General features: G+C 43.8%; 1 protein-coding gene across 3 annotated transcripts; it reads left to right on the top strand.

Moving 5' to 3' along the window:
• MEIOC (meiosis specific with coiled-coil domain) lies at nt 2,232–21,128 on the top strand. Of its 3 annotated transcripts, XM_021377661.1 has the most exons (8): nt 2,232–2,312; nt 4,241–4,363; nt 5,985–6,139; nt 6,254–6,358; nt 7,770–9,585; nt 10,813–10,947; nt 15,340–15,520; nt 18,880–21,128. In XM_021377661.1, exons 1-8 carry the CDS (start codon nt 2,307–2,309, stop codon nt 19,053–19,055), a joined length of 2,697 nt encoding a protein of 898 aa, XP_021233336.1. In that variant the 5' UTR covers nt 2,232–2,306; the 3' UTR covers nt 19,056–21,128. The 3 variants fall into 3 exon arrangements, with proteins under 3 accessions (XP_021233336.1, XP_021233338.1, XP_021233337.1); XM_021377663.1 differs by lacking the exons at nt 15,340–15,520; nt 18,880–21,128 and having other exon boundaries at nt 7,770–9,636; nt 10,813–10,889; XM_021377662.1 differs by lacking the exons at nt 2,232–2,312; nt 4,241–4,363 and having other exon boundaries at nt 6,032–6,099.

Raw genomic sequence — 21,260 nt, forward strand, 5'->3', positions numbered from 1 at the left:
GGACCATTCAACAACTTGCACCCAACCCATAGTACAGTTCTGTAACACTGAAGACCCCAACTGAAGTCGAGGCTGCCAGACAGGCTTTAATTTTCAGCAGCTCTTCCTACCTAAACTGAATGTGTTTGTGGCTCCTGATAGATGGTTCCTCAGTGTGTGCAGCTCATTTTTATGCACTTGATAGGGAATTTGAAGTCTCAAAGACACCAAATGCTAGTTAAATCATGTAAAATCCAGCTGCTAGCAGATAAACCCCACTGAGTCAGACTCAGCCCACCCTCAGCAAGTTTGCTGACAATATGAAGCTGAGAAGAGTGGTTGAGACACCAGAAGGCTGCGCTGCCATTCAGCAAGACCTGGAGGGTTAGGCAGAGAGGAACCTGACAGCGTTCAGCAAGAGGAAGTGCAGATCCCTGCACCTGGGGAGGAACAACTGCAGCATCAGTACAGGCAGGGGCTGAGCTGCTGGAGAGGAGCTCTGCAGAGAAGGACCTGGGAGTTCTGGTGGCCTGCAGTAGACCATGAGCCATCAGTATGCCCTTGTGCCTAAGAAGGCAAAGGGAACCCTGGGGTGCATTTTGTAGAGCGTGTACGGCAGGATGGGAGGTGATCCTCCCCTCTGCTCTGTGCTTTGGCTGCCCTGTCTGGAGTACTGCATCCTAGGCTGCTCAGTTCAAAACAGACAGGGAACTTCTAGAAAGAGTCCAGCAGAGGCCACAAAGATGACTGGGGTCTGGAGTATATCCCCAGTGAGGAAAGGCTGAGAGGCCTGGGACTGTTCACTCTAGAGAAGGCTGAGAGAGGATCTCATCACTGTTTATAAAAATCTAAACTGTGGGAGTCAAGTCAATGAGGGCAGACTCTTCTCAGTGGCATGCAGCATTAGAACAAGGGGCAACAGGCAGAAGCTGGGACACAGGACTTTCCACACTCACACAATGAAGAAATTCTTTACTCAGAAAGGGTGACAGCACTGGAACAGGCTGCCCAAAGAGGCACCCTGTGAAGTCTCCTTCTCTGGAGATATTCAAGACACGTCTAGATGCCCTCCTGTGTGACCTACTGTAGGCAACTTGCTTCAGCAGAGTGGGTGGACTCAATGATCTCTATAGATCCCTTCCAACCCCTACAATTCTGCAATTCTCTTCAGATTCAGGACCAAAGAGAAGCACACTCCGCCTGGTCCTGTGCCCCAGCAACACACTGTCTCCCTGGTTAACAGGGCATTTTGGAGCTCTAGACAGGATACCAAAAACTTAAAACTATTTAGTTAGCATTCACAGAATAGACCTTTTGATGCTACAGACAGGTAAGAATAGGTCCCTTTGTGTAGACATTGTAGGGAAGCACCAAAGAGCATCTAAGAGGCAGAGAGACACCCAAGAACAATGCACAAACAGGCGTCAGAGCAATCTGTGTACCTCAACATCAGTACCATCTATGGGCAAACTGAAAGACCCAGTGCAAGAATCCCTTGACTGACAGATGCAATGTTAGACTTAATACGCACAAACGGGTGGGAACTTTGTGGTCATTGTATGAATGCTCATACGTTAACCATATATAACAAGGGTCATTTAGCTCTGCGGTGCACGTGCTTTGTGGAGAGATCCACACACACCCAGCGCTCTGCAGTAAACCGGCGTTGTCTTTCTAACCTATCATTTCCCCACAGCCAGCAGAGCTCAGCGCTGCCCCCTGTGAGGAGCCGCGGCCGCCATGAGGCCTTCCCTCAGCTTCCTCTGCTCCGGGCCCAACACACTGCAGGGCCTCAGCGCCCCTCACAGCTGGGCCCTAGGGCCCTTCCCCATCTTTGTAGCCCGGTCACGCGCAGAATTAACAAATAAAAACGGCCCAGCTCAGCTCAGAACTCCCGAACACTCCGGGGCGCGGAAAGACACTGAGGCGTCCGACGGCGCGCCGCTATCTCCAGGCGAACAACGGCAGCACGCTCGCTGATTGGCTGTCCGCCAGCCGATGAGGGCGGGCCGAGTGCCAGCATGATTCCTCATTGGCCATACCTTGGCGGGCCAAGGCCAATAGAAATAAAGCGCTGTTACCATGTGACTAGCAACGGTATCCGTTGAGCCGCGTGGAAAAGAAAGGCAGTCACGTGGCGTGGGGAGGTGTGAGGTGCACGGCGGCTTCTCATTGGTCAACTCGCTGAGGAGCTGGCCAATCCCGTTGCGAGCGCGGGGCGGGGCGGGCGGTTGCCTCTCGCTGAGGTAACGGTGCCTCAGAACCGTTGGGGCAGTGCGGGAGGAGGGCGGGCGTTGTTGGTGAGCGCTGTGACAGCCGCGGGCAGCATGGAGGTGAGGGGCTGGGGGCTGTGAGGCGGGCTGGAGAGGTTGCGCTGTGGAAATGTTCCTGTCAGAACGTCATCAAGAGGTTGAGGCTGTCGGTCACCGGGTGGAGCTGGGGCCCTGTGCCTCAGGCCACCGTCAGGCCCTGTGCTCTGCCCCTCACAGGATGCCTCCCCTCAGCTGCAGGGGGCTGGCTGCGTGAGCTGCGGATCTGCTCTGGGCCCGAACCCTTCTTTTGTCATAGGGCTGTGTGAGGCTGAGCTTAAAAATGTCAGGAGAGCATCCCCTGAACTTCCATTTGGGAAGAAGGGGTCTATATGTGGATGAAATATGTCACCAGTCAGTTGAGGCTTGTTGTACCAATGTGTTTCTAATTTTTTTTGAGATCAGAAGCCATGCAACTGCGCAAAAAGTGGTAGGTGTCTTTACTAAACAATGGAGAAAACGTGGCATAATTTGCATAAGAAACCGAGCTATTTTTCACCCTAATTTTCTGTGTGTTCATGCAGTTGTAGTGTGTGCCTGAAGAAACCAGTGTAACTACTGTGTAACCTAGAGGGAAGACTGTGCTGTAGGCCACGTTTTCATCCTGTGGAGCTACAGATGAACAACTTTTAGAGAGGAGTGCTTGTTCAGAATGATTTCAGAAAGTTAATGCTGTGAAAGTTGATCTCTTTCTGAATTTAGTAAGGATTTCAAATGTGGAAAAGGTGATGAAGGCAGCCAAGGGATTAGTGAATGAGGACTATGAGGAGCTGAGGGAAATGAGGCTGTTTGGTCTGGAGAAAAGGAGGCTGTGAGAAGAGCTCTCTACTGCTGCTTGAAAGGCTGCAGCTTGGTGGGTGTCGGCCTCTTGAGGGAACAGGAGGTGTTGGGTCATACAATAGAATCATAGAATCATCTGAGTTGGAAAAGACGCTTAAAGGCCACCTGGTCCAGCTCCCCTGCAGTGAGCAGGGGCATCCACAGCTCCATCAGTGCTCAGAGCCCCTCCACCCTGACCCTGAGTGTCTCCAGGGACAGAGCATCCACCACCTCTCTGGGCAACCTGTGCCAGAGCCTCACCACCCTTATCATAAAAACCTTTTTCCTTACATCCAATCGAAATTTCCCCTCTTTTAGTTTGAAACCATTTCCTCTTGTCCTGTCACAGCAGACACTGCTGAAGAGTCTGTCCCCTTCTTTCCCATAGCTCACCTTTAGATACTGAGAGGCTGCTCTCAGCTCTCCCCGGAGCCTTCTGTTCTCCAGGCTGCACAGCCCCAGCTCTCCACCTGTTGTCGTAGGGATGTGTTCCGTCCCTTGGTCTGGATGGGATGGGATACAAGAAGATGGTGTCAGGCTATGCCTGGGAATGTTTAAGCTGGGTGTTAGGTTAGGTTGAGCATTAAGAAGGATATCTTCATGGAGTGGGTTGTCCTGCACTGAAGGGGCTGCCCAAAGAGGTGGTGGAGTCCCCAGCCCCGGCACTGTTTGGGATGAGTGGATGTGGCACTAAGGAATGTGGTGTAGCGATGGGGTTCGTGGGTCAGGCAAGTGGTTGGACTTAGTGAAGTTGAAAGTTTTTTCCAACTTAAGTGATTGTAGGTGCTACAGTTATGTTTTAAATATTACACAAATGACTTCACAGCTTTACGTCTCAGCTATGTTTTTTTTAGCTAGTTGATTTTATTTTAACTCTAATTCTGTTGTGTGCCTCAGCATTCTGAAAAGGAGAAGAAAAACCTAAGTTCTTGCTTTGTTTTCACTGCCTTTTCTCACTGGGCAACTCTTTCTGAGCACGTCCAGGTTGATGATGGGGAGAAGGGTGTTTCTTAGGGGGAAGAATCTGCAAGTAAGATAGTGTTAAATAAGTTCATGTTGGTATAAGATCTACAGTTCTCAGGTCCATGTGTAATTATGTCCTTCTACCACTTTTTACACCTCGTCTTTTGTAGCCTAAAGTTGTGTGCAGAGGTGGCAGCTGCTGCTGGAGCAATGCAGAAGCTGGGGGCAGGCTGGCAGACGTGTTCAGCAGCATGATGGCAGAGTCCAGCTCACGTGGCTGCTACAAACCACAGGTTCAGTTGCTTACAAATGAAATTTGAATATCTTTGCAAGTGTTTGGGGTGTTTGTAAGCAAAATGGTCAAAAATATTTCTAATGCTGTTGCTTATAATGGATAATATAAGTGGCATTATTTGATTTATAAGTGTAATCATTCATATATAGTGTTCAGTTCGTCAGAAAAGACAGAAACTTCAGTATAGTTGTAATAAAGGCTGATCACCTGTTGTGCACCTCACCTTTCATTGTCTCACTTCTGTTGTAATTTTTTGCCCAATACCATCTGCTGTGTTGTGATTGATTTTGAAATTTTCCCTGTTATCACTGCTGTACTCAAAATTTCAAGAGAACTCCCCCATGAGAGATTTTAATCTGAAGGGTGCTGCAGAGTGATGCAGAACCTTCTCCCCCATCTTTTCCTCTCTGGTAACTTCCACAGTGCAGGAATTTCAGATAAGCCTTCTGCCTTCTTCACTTTGTGCTTTCTCTCAGTTCAGTGACTGTGAATGTCACAGCACAAAGGTGGCTGACAGTAATGGAAAGTAGGAAAGAGTAGATGAGTTCAGTTTGAGCTTCTTATATTTATATGAGGAAGAGTGACAGAAGACAGGTGTTTATGTAGAAAGCTGACAAATAGGTGGAGAGAGCATGAGCAGACATGGGGGGAGGAGAAATTAGGACTTCAGCTGCAGATGTGCTAGGTTTAGCTGAATAAATCATGAAAGAGTTAACTACTGGCATACTGAAATGTGGAAGTAGTTAGGGCCAGCAGAGGGAAATGGGTTTGTAGTAAAGGGAGGTGTGTAGTTAAAGTGTAGTCATTGAAGTTATTGTACTGAGATGACGTGGGAAAGGAGTAATGTGAAGAATGTAACAGTTGGGGATGCCTATGGGAAGAGTAAGAATAGTGAAAAATTGGGGAAAACAAAGAGACTTGGCAGCAAAATCAAGAGGCTGCAACTGAGAGTTGAGTTTAAATAAAATAAAAAAAAAACACCCCCAAAAAAGTGAGGAGAAAGGGAGGGGATTAGCATCTGGTAAAGAAGTATTTAAAGAAAGACTCAGTGTGGAGTGCTACGTATTTGAGAGATGAAGGAATATGTGGTGATTAGGAAGATAGTGTTTCACTATGTTTTGTTCTTCTGTTAGTATAAACATTTGTAACAAAGTGAGAAAGAAATTACTGCTTTTAGGAAAACTGTGTATGAGGAGCTTTGGTCTCCCAACAAGTGTTTTTGGGGCACGGCACAGAGGTAGAGTCCAAACGTTTGTGTAAACCAACCTGGTGAGCAGGAGCTTCTTAGTCTGACAGTAGTAAACGCTGTGATAGTGAAGTGCATTAAGTCTTTTCATTTTGTGTTTCATAGTCATAGCTTTTGGCAGAAGTAAAAGTCTCAAATGAAAACCCTTTCCCAGTGCCTTCAGGAATAGACCCTGAAGACAGCAGTCAGCAGCAGAAGGTCCCTGTGGCACTATGCCAAACAGTACCTGGTTTGCTTGTTTCCCCTGGGCTGGTTACTCCACGGGTGAAGTCATTTATAGCCTCACAGAATGATGAAATGACAATTTAATTTAGTATTGCAATTTATATTATTTCATATTAATATCAATGTTTTTATTGTGTGTAAAATGCAGAATGAAGAAAATGTAGACCCACCTCAGACCTACAGTTCTTCCATTTCAACACCAGAATACTCTGCACCTGTGGACTCTTCTATCTTGTATTCACCGTGGTCTCTGTGTGATGATAGTAAGCAGCCCGCTGCTTCTCAGATTAATATGAAATCCAGGTAGTCAGTTTTGATTGAGTGATCATTTGTGTTGAAGGATTAGGTGCTTTTTTTGGTTTGTTTAACTTAATGAACTGCTTTAAATGAACTAACTAGTATGCAATTTGTTTTCAGAATTCAAACTGAAAGGAATGATTATGGCAGTGAGGCGGATCTATATGAGCTTGTGTCTAACATTTTGGAAGAGCAAGATAAATCGCAGCCATATTGTGCTGAGGGGTGAGTATGCTGTCGTGCAAGCACTACTGGGATCCTTATTACAGACAAAAACTGCCCTCACTTATCTCAGTCAGTGTTCTCTTATTCCTCTTCACATCTCCTGTTAGCAAGCCCTCCTCCTCTGCAGTTTCTTTTCCTCCCCCTTAATCTGATAATGTTTTACTGGTGCAAGTACCTTGGTAGCTTTTGGCTTTCTGGTATTTACAGAACTTTTTTATTACGAATTTTTAAATAAATCCATGAGCAGCCTGGGAGGGCTGTATTCAGGTTGATCTCCTTCAGTATAGGCCTTGGCCTAATTTTTTTAGGTCATGATTAAGTTCAGACTTCAGGTTTCTTTCTTAATTTCAATTCACAGAAAGAATACATAAAAGTGGAAATAGAACTCTTCCCTCATTCTAAGAATACTACGAAGAATGAGTATTCCTTGATGTTTGTGCTACCTAAGCAGTACTTGCAGATCAAAATGTCAGATTTATTACACCTATAATCTAGTGCTGAAGTAAACCATTAGATAGTTGTAATAACTGGACACAGAGCAATTCAGATCCATTATCCCCAAGGCACCTCACTGCCTTTTGCCTGAATCTGAATATTATAGTTCTCAAGGATAAGAAAGGGAGCCCAGTTGTTGTGGTTCACGAGCCAGGCACCACTCACCCTTTGACAGTTCAGATTTTTGTACATGTGCTGGCTAACGTGGCCGAAGTGAAGCAAGGTTCTAGAGTCAGTCTTGATCAAAAGATGTACTTACCAATTCCTTTGCTTCAGATAGTTTAGATTTGACAGGGCTGAAAACAGAAATCCGATTTGGACTGCAATGCATTCCGGCTACAGTTCCACTTTTTCACTTGGTCTGTTTACATAGAACAACAGAACAATCACTATTGTTATTCCATGGTTATTAGTGGACATGCCTGTGAGTTGATTTAAATGCAGGAAGCCAGTGTAAAAAGTGGGTGATTCTGAAGCAATAAGCAATGTGATACACAGAAGCATTTTGTGTAGAGAACTTGGACGTGGCTTTGAAGGGTTATGGGTAGTTTAAGACACATGATAGTCTTAACCTGTTGCTCTATCACAAATATGGAGATGATGGTAAATCCTTTGATAGAACAGATTGAGCATCATTTGGTATGTATGCATCACTTGAAGCATAAAGGCATTGTATGTATATCAGTTGGTTTAGGCAAACCAGAATCGCCTTTCTAGCCAAGTTATAGGAAGATGAACTGGTGACAATAGTAGATAATGTTTAGAGTAAGAGATCCTTTACTCAGTGAAGAGAAATGGTTTGGGGTGAGCTGGGTTTTAAAACTTCTTTCCTGATTTGGGAATGGAAGAAGAGCACCGCAGACAGAATCTAACTGTATTTATTGTTGGTGGTGTTTTTTTGTTTTTTTTTTCCAAGGAGTTGCTCTTCCAACTTAAAGTCAGCATGGCCCATGAATGCTACGAGAATCACAGACCACCACAACCTGTTGTCAGAAACTAAAAGACCAGTTGCTGCAGCTGTCTCCCAGCAGAGTTTTTATAGCAGCGAATCGACATCTCCTGCTGAAAAACAGTACTTGCAAAGTGGTAATCTTGCACCGCAGCAAAAAGTAGAGGAATGTTATCATGGATTTCCTGGTATAGACCTCGAGGAGCAATGTTTGTGCACTTCTATGAATGATCATGCCAACTGTTGCAACATGCAGGCTAATGAAAATATTAAGACAACACCCATGTATCAGAACTATCCATGCATGAAAAACACCTTTACACCTCAAGCTGGTTACTTAGAAGTAATCAAAGACTCAGGAGCCGATCCTTACTCCTACAGAAGAGAGAATGTGTGTCCCATAGGAGCAGATGCACAGCTGCACCAAAAGCAGGCAGAAACACTTGCACAATTTCACAGATGCAATGAAAATGCTGATTATGGTAGATACGCTGAATATTCTCATTTTACCAAAGCAAAACCTACCAAGAGCATCAATTGCAGCTTCCAAGAAAGTAAAAAATTAGTAAGTGAAATGACTGAGGTGTCATCTCTGGATGTAGAACCCTATGCTAAATTATTTCAATTCAAATCAGGTACTCAGAGAAAAACAGATGCAATTCCAGATCAGCAAAACTTTACATTTATCAAGGCTGCAGGACTGCTATCAGAAAAGCAATTTGCAAATGAGCCTCCATTCTGCAGTGATCTGGGGCAAAAATTTGAATATGGACTAAATTCTCGTACAGCTTGTCCAGGGAGTAGTGACTGTGCCAGTGGTGTGGATAAGCTGCAGTTTTCCAAGTCTGATCTTCAGAGTCCTGAGTACTGTAAACCGCTTCCATTGTTACCAAACTCAGCAAACTCATCAGCAGGTGCTAATGTAAGGCAGGCTTGGATGAACTTTCAAAGTAAACCCACCGTCCCACCTCAGAGTCCAAGTGTGGTGAAACTGAATAATCATTTATCTGCTTTACCAAAAAATTCCAGCCATCCTAATGATTTTTTACCGTTATCATCTTCAAATGTCCCTTTAAATAGTAATTTATCTCACAAGAACTGTCAAGATAATTCTTTGGTTTTTTCAAGTCTTGATTTTGGTTATAACGCTTCAGAACGAGCTCAGTCAGCTGCTCTTGTGGAAGCACTAGCTAAGTCTGGAGAAGAAAATCTCACTGAGTATTTAAGTGACAAGAAATTAAAGCAACCAGATAGAGGCTGCTCAGCTCAGCAGTTTGGGATCATTGAAAATCTGAACAAACTCTGTTTCCAGTTGAAGCCACAGAGTGGGCATTATGATCTAGAAGGACAAAAACACGCAGATGGGTTGTTGCAGAACATGTACCAAGATTTGGCAGAGTCTCAGGGTCAGCTCAATCTCAGACAGGGAAGTGGAGGCAGTAATGCTGTCAATCGCACAGCTCACGTACAGGCATCAAGCTTTGCCAACAATTGCGTGATGAGTGACTGGAAGCAAAACCATCAGCTTGCTTCAGGTGCAATCCCCTCGAGATCAGCTCGTCCGTTTGGCCGTCTGCTTGTCCCTCTGATGGAGTCCTACAACGTGTTCTCCAGTGATAATTTAAATTGCTTCTATCCTTACATTAATGATATGATGTGTGATCTACCAGTGCTGGGATATCAAAAGCAAGTCAAAACGCATAGTGGGTCTGCCAGGGAACTCCGTGTTAGACTAGAAGAGTGTTATGAACTGTGCAGAGCTTTGGAGAAAGAAAGAAAGGAGGTAAAATATATATATTAATATGCCATGTCACAGATCTGATCACACTCAAAGGTGAGACCAGTTAGAGAACGTGAGTAATTCTCACTAGCATGAATTGAAATAGTGAGACTTGAGGGAGAAGAGTGTGCTTCCTGATGTATTTGAGACTGAAAACAGAAGTTTTGTAGGTTGATAGCCTGATTTGGAGCATACCAAATGTTGCGCTTACACCAAAATTCGGTGATGTTTTCAGCCTCTGTACTGGGGCCCAGGAAGGGCTAAAAAATAGTATGTAGTATGGCTAAAAAGTAATAATTGCGTTGCAGCACAAGAACCATTGCATCTGGAAAATTGCGAAGCAAATCCATTAATTGTATTTTGAATGAGGACTAAATTTCAATCCTTAAATACTTAAAATGCCTTCTACTCTTAGTTCTCTCAAAGGGTTCTTCTTCTCAACTCCTGATTGCCTGAAGTTTAAAGCCTAACGTGTATTGGAAGAGGCTCTTTTTCTCCCCCAGAAAGAAGCTGAACAAACAGTAATATTAGAAGACATGAACTAAAAAACTTCAGACAACTCTGTATGAAGCAGTTTCCATGTTTAAAGCAATTGCCCTTTTTGTTAATTAGCATAAGTGCCTCAGGTTCCCATTGTTAAGTGTAAAACTGTCTTGATTTCACCAGTTTAGGTGGTATGGAGATTCAGACATGATCTGGAACCATCATTTTGTGTGAAGGAATCTTGACCAAATGTTACCAGGGAATCGTGGCGGCTGGCCCTTTGCTTGTTGTCTTCCCTGTGGAAGCTGTTGTGTCAATCCAATGAAAGAAATTGAATAGAGATGTAACATAAATTTTTGCCAAAGCATTTCCCGACAAAAGCCAGGCATTGCTTTGAATAGAGTGGTTAGAGGGAGACAGGGCTCAACTTGAGAAGGGGAGATTGATGTCTGTACTTAGATGTGAAAGGCAAATGAGGAGGCGTTGAGATGTCCATGGGATCTAAAGAAAATCACGTTATCTTGTAATAATTACTCTATTTGAAGTGCTTTGAGTAAACCGGTTGTTCATGTGAAACAGGTGATTTTCATACGAAATGGTTAAATCCCAAGTGGATTAATCCACATTATCTACTTAAAAATTCCAAAACCCTAGGGGGGAAAAACAGTGTATCTTATTCTTCTTGCTCCTATAATAAAGCACGCCTCACAACTTACGTTCTGAAGTTGTTCTTTTGTTTTCCTGCAGGCTGAATCAGCTCTTGCTAAGAGTTACCCAGGGAAAAACATTTCCAGTAATAACAACGCTCCAGTTCCAAGGCTGACATCAAACTCATCAAAAGTTGATCGCTTAATTGTGGATCAGCTACGTGAACAAGCCAGAGTGAGTTGTAAAAAGACTGTAAAAAATCTGTTGAATTTTTTACATAGAGTGCAGTAGAAGGTATATAGGTTTGTCAGAGCAGCTTTTCTCCAGATAGCTTTGTTCCTAAAGGCAATGCAGGAAATATTTCAGCAGTCCCTCATAGAATTTTTACAGCTCCAGGTTCACCCCAGCTCTTAGCAGGGAACTCTGAGTATCTGAACCTCATATCTGCATATGTACATGCCAGGACAATGTGTTTTTTAGTACAAAAGTGTGTATGTATTGCCAGAAACCAGCCGTCTAGCCAAACTGCTTTGCACAGCTCTAAGATATCCCTGCATTCTGAGCTCTTCTGTGTTGAGCATCTCTTGTGCCCCTTGTGCTCGGCACAAGCTTTGCACATACTGTATTAGAGGAAGCACTTGTGGGAGGAAAAAAGAAACAAAAATGTATTTATTGGTGTTTTTCATAGAATCAGAATCACCAAGGTTGGAAAAGACCTACAAGACCATCCAGTCCAACTTTCCACCTGTCACCAACAGTTCTCACTAAACCATGTCCCTCAACACTATATCTAAACATTCCTTGATCACCTCCAGGCTCGGTGACTCCACCACCTCCCTGGGCAGCCCATTCCAGCACCTGACCACTCTTTTGGAGAAGTAGTGTTTCCTAACATCCAGCCTGAATCTCCCCTGGGCAACTTGAGGCCACTCCCCCTCATCCTGTCACTAGTTACAAGAGAGAAGAGGCTGACGCCCAGCTCACTACAACCTCCCTTCAGGTAGTTATAGAGAGCGATGAGGTCTCCCCTGAGCTTCCTCTTCTCCAGACTGAACAATCCCAGCTCCCTCAGCCGCTCCTCATAAGCCCTGTGCTCCAGACCCCTCACCAGCTTCGTCGCCCTCCTCTGAACACGCTCCAGGGCCTCAATGTCTTTCTTGCAGTGAGGGGCCCAAAACTGGACACAGTACTCGAGGTGGGGCCTCACCAGCGCTGAGTACAGAGGGACAATGTCTTCCCTACTCCTACTGGCAACACTATTTCTGATCCAAGCCAGGATGCCGTTGGCCTTCTTGGCCACCTGGGCACACTGCTGGCTCATGCTCAGCCGAGCATCAACCAATACCCCCAGCTCCATTTCCTCTCCACAGTCTTCCAGCCACTCTGCCCCAAGCCTGTAGCATTGCCTGGGGTTTTTAAGACATTATGATATATATTTGCAGAACAGAGTTGTATTTGTTAGTGCAGAATTTGTATTTTGTGCAACTTCAGCCTGAATGTCTGCATTGTTAATTTGTTTTTTAAGCCAAACAGCCACAGCCTGTAAGACTTGTGCCTTTTGAGCTGCGTGTGGCTCTGTGGCCAAACGATGGTGCCAGTGTGCAGTATCGCGCTGCTTTGTGAGGCAGCAGCCTGTGCAGAATCCTGCAAGGGGGACCAGAGGGAGGAGGTGAACGCAAGCAGAGCTGATCTGCACTGCCACTGTTCAGGGGCTGGGAGGCCAGAGCCAGGCTGCCTGTGCTGCAGAAGGAAGAGAGATGTGGGCTGAACAGCAGAGATGCTGGAGCCTGTCTCTGCTGGAGGATGAAAGGCAGCAGCCGCTGTTCTGAAAGATGCTGGTTCTTGGAGGAACCAATGCTGCAGACAGAGCTCAGCTGCTCCCACGGCAGCAGTGCTAAGGCACAGTCATTCTTACCAGTCTCATACAGGTGAAATAAGCCATGGAGCCACACTGGCTTACTGCCTGCTGAAATCAGTCTTCTGCATCTTCCTGCTTTTGTTCCTACAGCTGAGTAGAGAGAATAGTGAAAATCTGTCTGTAGGCTGAAGTCTTAGTGTATGCTTTTCAAATGACTGTTTCACGAACTTCAAAAGAGCAGTGTAAGGGAGTTACCTCTTTAATTTGAGATGGCATGCCTGTCCTCATCTTTAAGACTGTGCTTAAATGCGGACTTAATCCTGTCTAGCTATTTGAAGAACCAAACTGCAGAATAAAGAACCTCAAATGCCTATTAGATGGCACCTGAAAAGTAGTTTCAAGGATGCTCAAAAGCACAGTAGGCAGTTGAACCTGGATTGTAGCATCAAAAAGCTCAGTGACAGTCAAGGAGAAAAAGTAGTACAAAGGCTTAAGTGAAAGCTGAACTGGCTGGATGTGGGATTAACTCTTGGTAGTGCAGAGCATCTAGTTAAAACCCTCTTGGTGCTCGCAGACATTTTTTCATTTCTGATTTGAGACTCCCATTTGCAGTTGCTCTTATTTCCAGAATAAAATGTAGCTGAAGAAGAGACAATAGCTTCCTTCACTGTGCCAGTCAGTAGCTATTAAAAATACTTTAAACTAAGATCTACCCTGTGTAGACTCTCAGCTCCTTTGTGTCTGGTAAATCGCCAGCTCCTTTGTAACTGGAGAATGCCACTGCGGAATACACTGAGGCTGGATGTTCAATCTCACCTTGTTAAAGTTTTTGGGAGTAAAACAGAATAATCCCTGATGGACATTTTGTGATAAACAATCATCAAAGCTGGACCTGAAACTTCAGTCCTTATTTGCTGGTATGTTCTCCCCATGGACTCCAGGGGAAGCTGCTGGCTTCCTGCTGTTCCCACTGAGGGGTCTGAGTGACTGAGCAAGCCCTGTGGCAGTCAGAAGGGATTGGATGTGCTTTGCAAGGGAGGAGGTGGGAAAGTGAGCATTTGAGCCTTTAGTGGTTCTCCTTGGGTTCCAGGGCAGCCCAGCTTTGATGACTCTTGCAGATTTTGATTTTTCATACCCGATGGTTCTCCCAGGCTTACTATAAAGAATGCAGGCATTTGACTTGCTGCTGTGGGTCCCATTAGATCTGCTTGTGGTACCTGAAAACCAGACCTTGGAGAACCTAACTCCTTCTGTGGGTCTGGATGTCACAGCAGCACCTAATTTAATACAGAAAAGGCCTTCAAGGATTATCAAGCCCAACCATCAACAACTCTAAGATGAGAAATGTCTGTCAGGTTCATCTTACTTCGGTTTATTTGCTTACATAGTCCTGCTATGTACTCCTTAAAATTTGTTCTTTTCTTCAGAAACCACACTAGTGATTTCCAAACAGTGTTAGCAACTTTTGTTTCCTCTCCTGGTAACTGATTCCTCAGTTATTTCTGTGAAGTTCACCCTGCTCTCTTCAATTTTTTTTCTTTTTAATTTTTTACTTTATAAATGTGGATTGTCACTTTTTGAGTTTACTGGTTGCTGCTGCTGCCACAGAAACTTGCATAATTTATTAATGCCTACAGTATTTTTCCAGGCTCTCACAATGTGTAAGGGAGGGCAGGACTATCCTGGCAGCAGGAGCTTGCTCTTCCTGAATGCTCTCTGCAAAGCCCAGTGTCAAGGAGCAGGCTGCCCTGTTCTGCTGTAATGGGTGCTGCTGCCAAAATAACTATCTTGGCCAACAGCCTACCCTGAGGATATTTGCGGCGGGTTGGACAAATTGTCCTGGTTCACATGCTTCTGTTTCCCAGTCTGTTGTTTTATAAACTGAGCTCTTCTCCTTTTCTTGGGAAAGCCTCCAGTCCTTCTGTTGTAAGGAAACATCAAGAACTTGGCTTTGCACTGTGCTTGCAGCCCAAATTTTTTTTGTTTGTTTTTTAACTTATTAATTACAGGGTTTCTTAATAGGTCATCAAGCATAGCCATTGCCCAGTAAACATTATAGTTTTGGAATTCTGTGTTCTGTATCTGCAGACCAGGAACCAGGTTCCCCACAGGCCTGTCGCCGGAGGCCTATGAGCTGAGGAATCACTCACCAAAGGGAAATTCTTAGTAACGTAACTGTTGTAAGATAAACAAGACAGCAAAAATGCAGATTTTCATTTGTCTGAAGAAAACAGTGATTTTTTGAGTGCTTGTGCTTAGTATCCATCTTGAAAGTCAGCCTGTGGTTACAGCAGCTTTTTGCCAATCTAAGCTGCTCTCCCACGTTGATGTTGGTTTTGCACTGGCACAAGGAAATCATTTGGGTGACAACTGGGCAGTGTCTGTGGGGTTCGTTTTCACCCAGGTAGTTGCAGCAGTGCTGATGGAAGGTAAGCCACAGTGATCTCAATTTAGAATGTTGTCAAGGAAACCACCTCCTGTTACGGAGTTGTCCCGAAGTTGTAATATATTGTAACAGGTAAGCTGGGTGTCCTACTGTTGTTATCAAGCATTTTGCTGTTCTATACACACCCAGTATTTTACAGCTTTGTTTTTGGAGAAGAAAGAATTCCAGGTAAGAATTTTAACTACTTCACCTATAACTTTATGAACAGTTCTCAAAAAAAAGTAATGGTTACAGTTAATCTTTTCTTCCTAGTCTGCTTGTTTTTCATGTAAGTCTAGATGAGTACAGCTTGAACTCTTGTAACGTGTAAAATGTTCATTAGGTTGTGACTTTACTGGGAAAAATGGAGCGCCTTCGCAGTTCTCCCCTTCACGTCAACATTTCTACTGCTCTTGATAAACAGCTGGAGGTAATTCGTGTCGTGCAGACGCACAGAAAATACGAAATTGTAAATGCTTCCAATCGACAGAAGCAAGGAGCTCCCAGATGCCAAGATGACAGAGGTACTACTGTGCTGACATACTTCGATGAAGTAGCTGAAATTCTACACGTATTGCAAGTCTGTATTAAAATGTCTGAGGGTTTTGATGCTACAGTTTTGTTTTAAAACAAATCATAATCTTAAATTATTTTTCAGCTCTGAGAGAAGCAGACCATCTTTTTTAGATGATGGTTTTGAAAGGACGCTGTAAAACACTGGATTTTAGAGATGAGTTAAATCAGTTTTGATTGTATTTATTCAATTAATTATGTAATGCAGTTTGTTGTAGGAGATGATTTGAAGCTATTCCCTCATTCTCTCTGTCCCTCGTAACACTGGAACCATCACCCCTGTAGCCCTGTCTGTATTTGTACATTTAACTTCCATAGTATCTTAATGTTGAACCTGTGAAGAGAGACCAATGTGTCCTTGAGTTATGAATGCATTTCCTCTTCAAGCATTTCCATTGAAGACTGACAAAAAACAAGTAATGTTTTGGATCAATATGGAAGATGTATTGTTCAGAATGATTTTATTCTTTATGGTATCCAAAATATGCAGAATGTTCAGCTTAATCTCTCACTATTGCACAGGCAGAATGGCAGGTTCTTGCCTCTCTTTGTTCCCCAGATGTGAGTCAGAATAAAGCCCTGCCACCTGTGATGCTCTGCTCCATGGCTTTGTGTTGGAAGCTTTGTTACAATTCTGACACTGCTCTGTTCATTTCCTGCCTCTCTTCCCAAAACTGAATGAGATGGATTATTTTATGCCTTTTGTGTTTCCCATCATGCAGTTCTATGGTTCTCAAGATAGAACTTCAAAAGATACACTCTAGCATTTTCCTTTTCACTTCTTGAGTCATTTTTGTTTCTCTTTATCTTGAAGGTCATGTGACATTTTTGGTCTTTAAGCCCATGAAGATAATTGGCATTGGCTTTAGTGCCACACCTTAACCAGGTCAGTGAGCTCTTTGGAACTGAGTAGACAAGAAAACAACTAGCTGTCTTGGAGACCTGTTCCCTCGCCCAGCCCCTTTAGGTGGAGAAGAGAAGGAAGTGGCCTTGCACAGCAGGATCTGATAATTGAACCAGAAGGGTTGTGCTTTCTACGTCTGCCTCTCCACCATGCTGGCTGGCTGTGAGATGTGTCAGCCTATTGCAGCAGCTGGTGAGATATTCAAACGTTACAATACTCAACCTAGTAACTACCTTTGGGAGAGCTTTGAGGAAAATGCCTCAAGCTGTGTATCTTCTCTCTTTGCCAAAGCTTTCTTGTTCTGTTTGAGGAGGGGTCACCCTCAGCTCTACCTTGTTCCCACAGCACCTTTATGTTCCATCTGATACTATATTGAGTATCTTGCAAAGCAGAATCTGACTGTTGTGTCCAGTGTTCTAGGAAGTCTGATTTAAACAAAACTCACACGTGAGCCATGGTCTCCTCTTGTCCCAGCTGCCCCTCTTTAGTCTGGACACAGATTTGTTTTGTTGGGTAGCAGGTGGATCTGGGCTGCCCCATGTCTGCTGTATTGATGCGCCACGTGAGTCTGAAAAATTCTGCTATTACACACTAGAGGTGCAGAACTGAACACGATATCTGGCATTCATTTGTAAATGGTTTTGACAGCCATGAATGAAGTTCTGGAAGAAATCATGATGATGAGAAAAGGGCTTCTTCCCAGGTGCCATCTGTCACCTGGAACAACCATCAAACCTTTCAATGCATCATTCAGAGCCATCTGTGACCATACCTCTGTTGTGAGATTGCCTTAGATTCAATGCTCAAGAAGAATCAGAGAAGAATCTAGATGTTACAGGTGGTCTTTTGTGGAGAGAAAAGACCTTTTTTATGTCTGTACCTCTTGGGTACTGCATCCAGCCAAAGACTTTAAAACAACTCCTTATTCTGGTGGGATTTTCCCTTCTTACTTGGTAGTGACCCAAATACCAACCGTATCTTTCTGCTTTGAGATGTGCATTTCTGAGTGTCACTAGTTTCTTAGCTTCTTCTAGACAGACGAGGTGATACCGTTTCTGTGGCCTGTTCTTTCACACAGCTTGATGTGAAAAGCGCGGTCTTGAACGCTCAAAAGATGGTAACTGTATCCTCCCATTCCGTACTCCCATTCCTGGATTTCTCCAGAATTATCCTTACAAATACTACCTTGAAGAATTCTTTGGGTGGTTGATGCTTGTGTTGGACAAACAGACTTGCTCCCTAAGTCTTTCTGTTTTCCTAAATCAGCTTTCTCTATTGCTCCTTCCAGCTGCTTAGCAGTAGTAACTGTAAGAGGAATCAGTGCTCACTATTTCTTCAGAAGGAAGGAATGAGGTCTCAGAAAGGGTTTCACAGAAATCAGCCATTGAGTGAGAGCTAGGTGAGCTGGTGAAGAGGGAAATTATGAGGGGATGAAGTTAGGCCTTTAAATTCTGTCCTCTGAGGTACCCCTCAGATCTCTGGGAGTAGTATGCCTTCACCTAGAACAGTGAACCCAAGACTGCTGGTTGAAGGTAAGTGCCGGCTTTTAGCAGTAAAAGGAAACCGCAGTCGTGCTTACCGAGCCTGAGCGCTTGGGGAAGCAGGTCTTACGTCAGCCTCTTCCACTTCTTGCAGACCCCATGGAAGTGTTTGGCAGGGGAAGCAAGTACACACGCGCTTTCTGTGCAGTCCAATACACAATGTGATGTGGTGTTAGCCCAGAATAAAAAAAAGTTCTGACTGAAAATTCTGGTGCCTACAAGAGAGTATTAAATGTTTCCTGACAGAGGCTGGAATTGAAATCCAGTAATTATCTACACATTAAGTGATTGTTGTAAGCACTGAGCTGTTGGATCAGTGTTCCACTGCACCACCTTTGCTTCTCTTTACTTTGAAATCTTGGGTTTTGTCACGTTTTTGCAGAATGTGGTCTGTATGCTCTAATAAAATGCTGTAAGTGGGCTACTCCTTCACCTGTTTTGCCAGAATAATTTCGTAGGCAACACGGGCAGAGGATCCAGTTTGTAGATCTGAAGGACTCGCTGTGAACATCCAGCAGTGAGTTCAGGGAGGGAGGACCAAGATGCCTGCAGAATGTGCATGTACATGGAATATTTTCCAACACTGAGGTGACTGTAAGGCTCTAGTTGCTCCTGACATGAGAGCTCAGTAGGAGTTTTAACAAAACAAGTACCTACATTCCACATACCCACCTTCTTGTATTAGGGCCTATAAACACTGCTTTCTCAGATTGCACTTTTACAACCTTCTAATGGAAGAAACGAAATCAGACTAAAAAGGCTCTAAAAGATACTGCTTTTTTATCAGCAGCACAGTGCTGTAGTCCCACACAGTGCTCGCCAATTAACTGCGTATTAATGATTAAAGCACCTTTCTCCCTTGCAGATGTTTTAGCTCTGGCTTTGGCGATTAATGAGATGAGCGTAGCGACACGTCAGGTACGTACGAGTCTGTGGTGCGCGCTGCAGATGACCCTGCCAAAACCTGCAGCTGGACAGCTGGTCACAGCAAAAACCCTTCGGGAGAGGGTACAGCCTGATGAGAAGCGTACGAGAATCTGAACAGCCGTGGCATCCGGGATCAGACGGCAGAAACAGCATGCAAAAGTCAGCGTTGCAGTGTGCGTATAGGAAGAGGTGATGGCATTAATTCTTTGTAATTACTTGCGAAGTTCGAACTACTGATACTCGTATTTAAAGCTGTATCTTGATGAGAAGTTGAATTTTCTTAAAAGGCTCTCAGTTTCTACTTAAACTGCTGAAATTACAGGCAGGGTCAGAATATTTTAAAGCCTAACTGATGAATGTTAACTTAAGTAATCGCATTAATTAAACAGCTAACAACCAGGACATTATTTAGCGTCTGCAGGTGAGCCTTGGTTTAAAATTCTTCCGTTAAGTTTGTTTAGTTTTGCTTTAGTAAATGGGTTTTAAAATAACGAGTCTTAAAGACTGTAGTCTACTGTGGCGTCCAGCCAGTATCAGACAAGATTGTGATGTAAAAGCGTTTTCTTTATCAAACCAGTACCTGTAAACAGGAGGAAGAAAGCTAAAAATAAACCATATTCATGTAAAATTAAATATTTAAAATATTAGTATTTATGAATTTGAGATTTTAGAATCCACGTTTGTGAAAGGAAATGCACCAGATTCTACTAAATTAAATGATGATAAAATTGCTCTTGCAATTTAGTAAATGTATTCAAATCATTTGGGCGTACCCTCAGGAAAAGAAAGAACCTGTTTTAAAGTACTTAATCAAAATGTGACATGCACACAGTATTAACCTCTAAAAAAAGCTGTACAGCAGCTGAAATAATGAGTATTGTTTTTAATGCCTTCACTTTAAAACTTTGAACAGAGGGTAGGCATCACAATGTTCTGAAATTTGTGTTTTTTAAAAGTTACTCTTTCACTCGTTTGGTTTGTGATTTGATTGTCCCATTTTAGATATATTAGTTTACATCTGTATTTTTGACAGCTCTTAACACTTGGTGCTTATCTGCACATTTAATCTCTTTGTACTGAGTATAAATAACTTATTCAGTGATTGAAAGTGTTGGTATTATGTGACTTGGGTGATAAGGGGTTTCAACACTCCCAGCATCACGTTTATAACGTGTGGATTAAGTTTATTCAGTTTTCCTTGCCTAGACGCGCTGATATTGGAAATATAGTCTGTGTTCTTCCTACTTGTGGAAATCCTGCTATGTACGAGGTGTAATCACACTGCATAAATTGTCATTAGGGATTATGAGAGAAATGCTGAATGAGAATGCAGGAGAAAGTAACCACTTTGATCACTGGTATGGCCAAAAGTACTGCCAGAGTGAATTTATGGGGGCAGGAGGACAAAGCATATTTCATACCACAAGTCACCACTTTAAGATTTGTTAACCAGGACGTGTTGGTGTTGAAAACAAACAGAATTTAGTCTGTCTGGTAAGAAATAAATTAGCTTTTGTTGAAGAAAATTTGTTCTGCATTTTCCTTCGCTGTCTCCGTTCCTTCAGCATTCTCCAGTAATGAGAATTGTCATTTTCAGTTAGTTGCTGAAATAAGAGGTACAAAGCAGTGGTAATACTGATATTACTCTCTTGATATTAATACAGAAAATGACTGTAACTGTAGAATATGGCAAAATTGAATGAGTGCAGTGAATCCAAAGCATATCTTCTTAGTTAAAAGCTCTGTACTGTCATACAAAGCTCATGCAATGATTTCAGTACCTGCAGCAGAAACCTTAGGAGTGTGCCTGAAGTCTCTCTTGGTCTCAGTGCCAGGACATGGAGAGTGAAGTAACATTTGCTATTGGGCACTTCCTACCAGAGCCCTATGGGTCTGCACTCCTGAAACTTCATCTGGCATCAGTGATCAGCTCACTGCATCAACAGCAAAATTTATTAGCACTCACTAACAGCTCTGCGGCTTCAAGAAAGACCTGTGACATCATGAGCCAGGAAGCATTAACTGTGCTGAAACGGGCCGAGGGCCAAGGGAGAGCTTGCATTCTTCAACACTGTTGATTCACTGTTGGTTGCGTGCATATGCAAGGCTTCACCACGCTTCGTTTTTCTGGCCCCAAAAGCCTGGGGCAGCACCACTGCCCTACAGGGCCATGGGAAGAGGTGTGAATGAGAGGAGAGCACCAGGTCAGCCCTCCGAAATACTGCTGCTGGGTAAGAGAAACTGAGAGTGTGGGACATGGCACGGAGCCCGAAGACAGGCCCCACGGCTGTCGCTGCCGTCACAGACACAGAGAGGAGC

The sequence above is a fragment of the Numida meleagris genome, chromosome 26 (genome assembly GCF_002078875.1).
Source record: "Numida meleagris isolate 19003 breed g44 Domestic line chromosome 26, NumMel1.0, whole genome shotgun sequence".
Classification (NCBI taxonomy): Eukaryota; Metazoa; Chordata; class Aves; order Galliformes; family Numididae; genus Numida; species Numida meleagris.

Coding starts and splice junctions, on each gene's coding strand:
- MEIOC (XM_021377661.1), top strand. Junction 6,359..7,769: donor CAGCCATATTGTGCTGAGGG/GTGAGTATGCTG, acceptor TTTTTTTCCAAG/GAGTTGCTCTTCCAACTTAA. Junction 15,521..18,879: donor CAGATGCCAAGATGACAGAG/GTACTACTGTGC, acceptor TCTCCCTTGCAG/ATGTTTTAGCTCTGGCTTTG.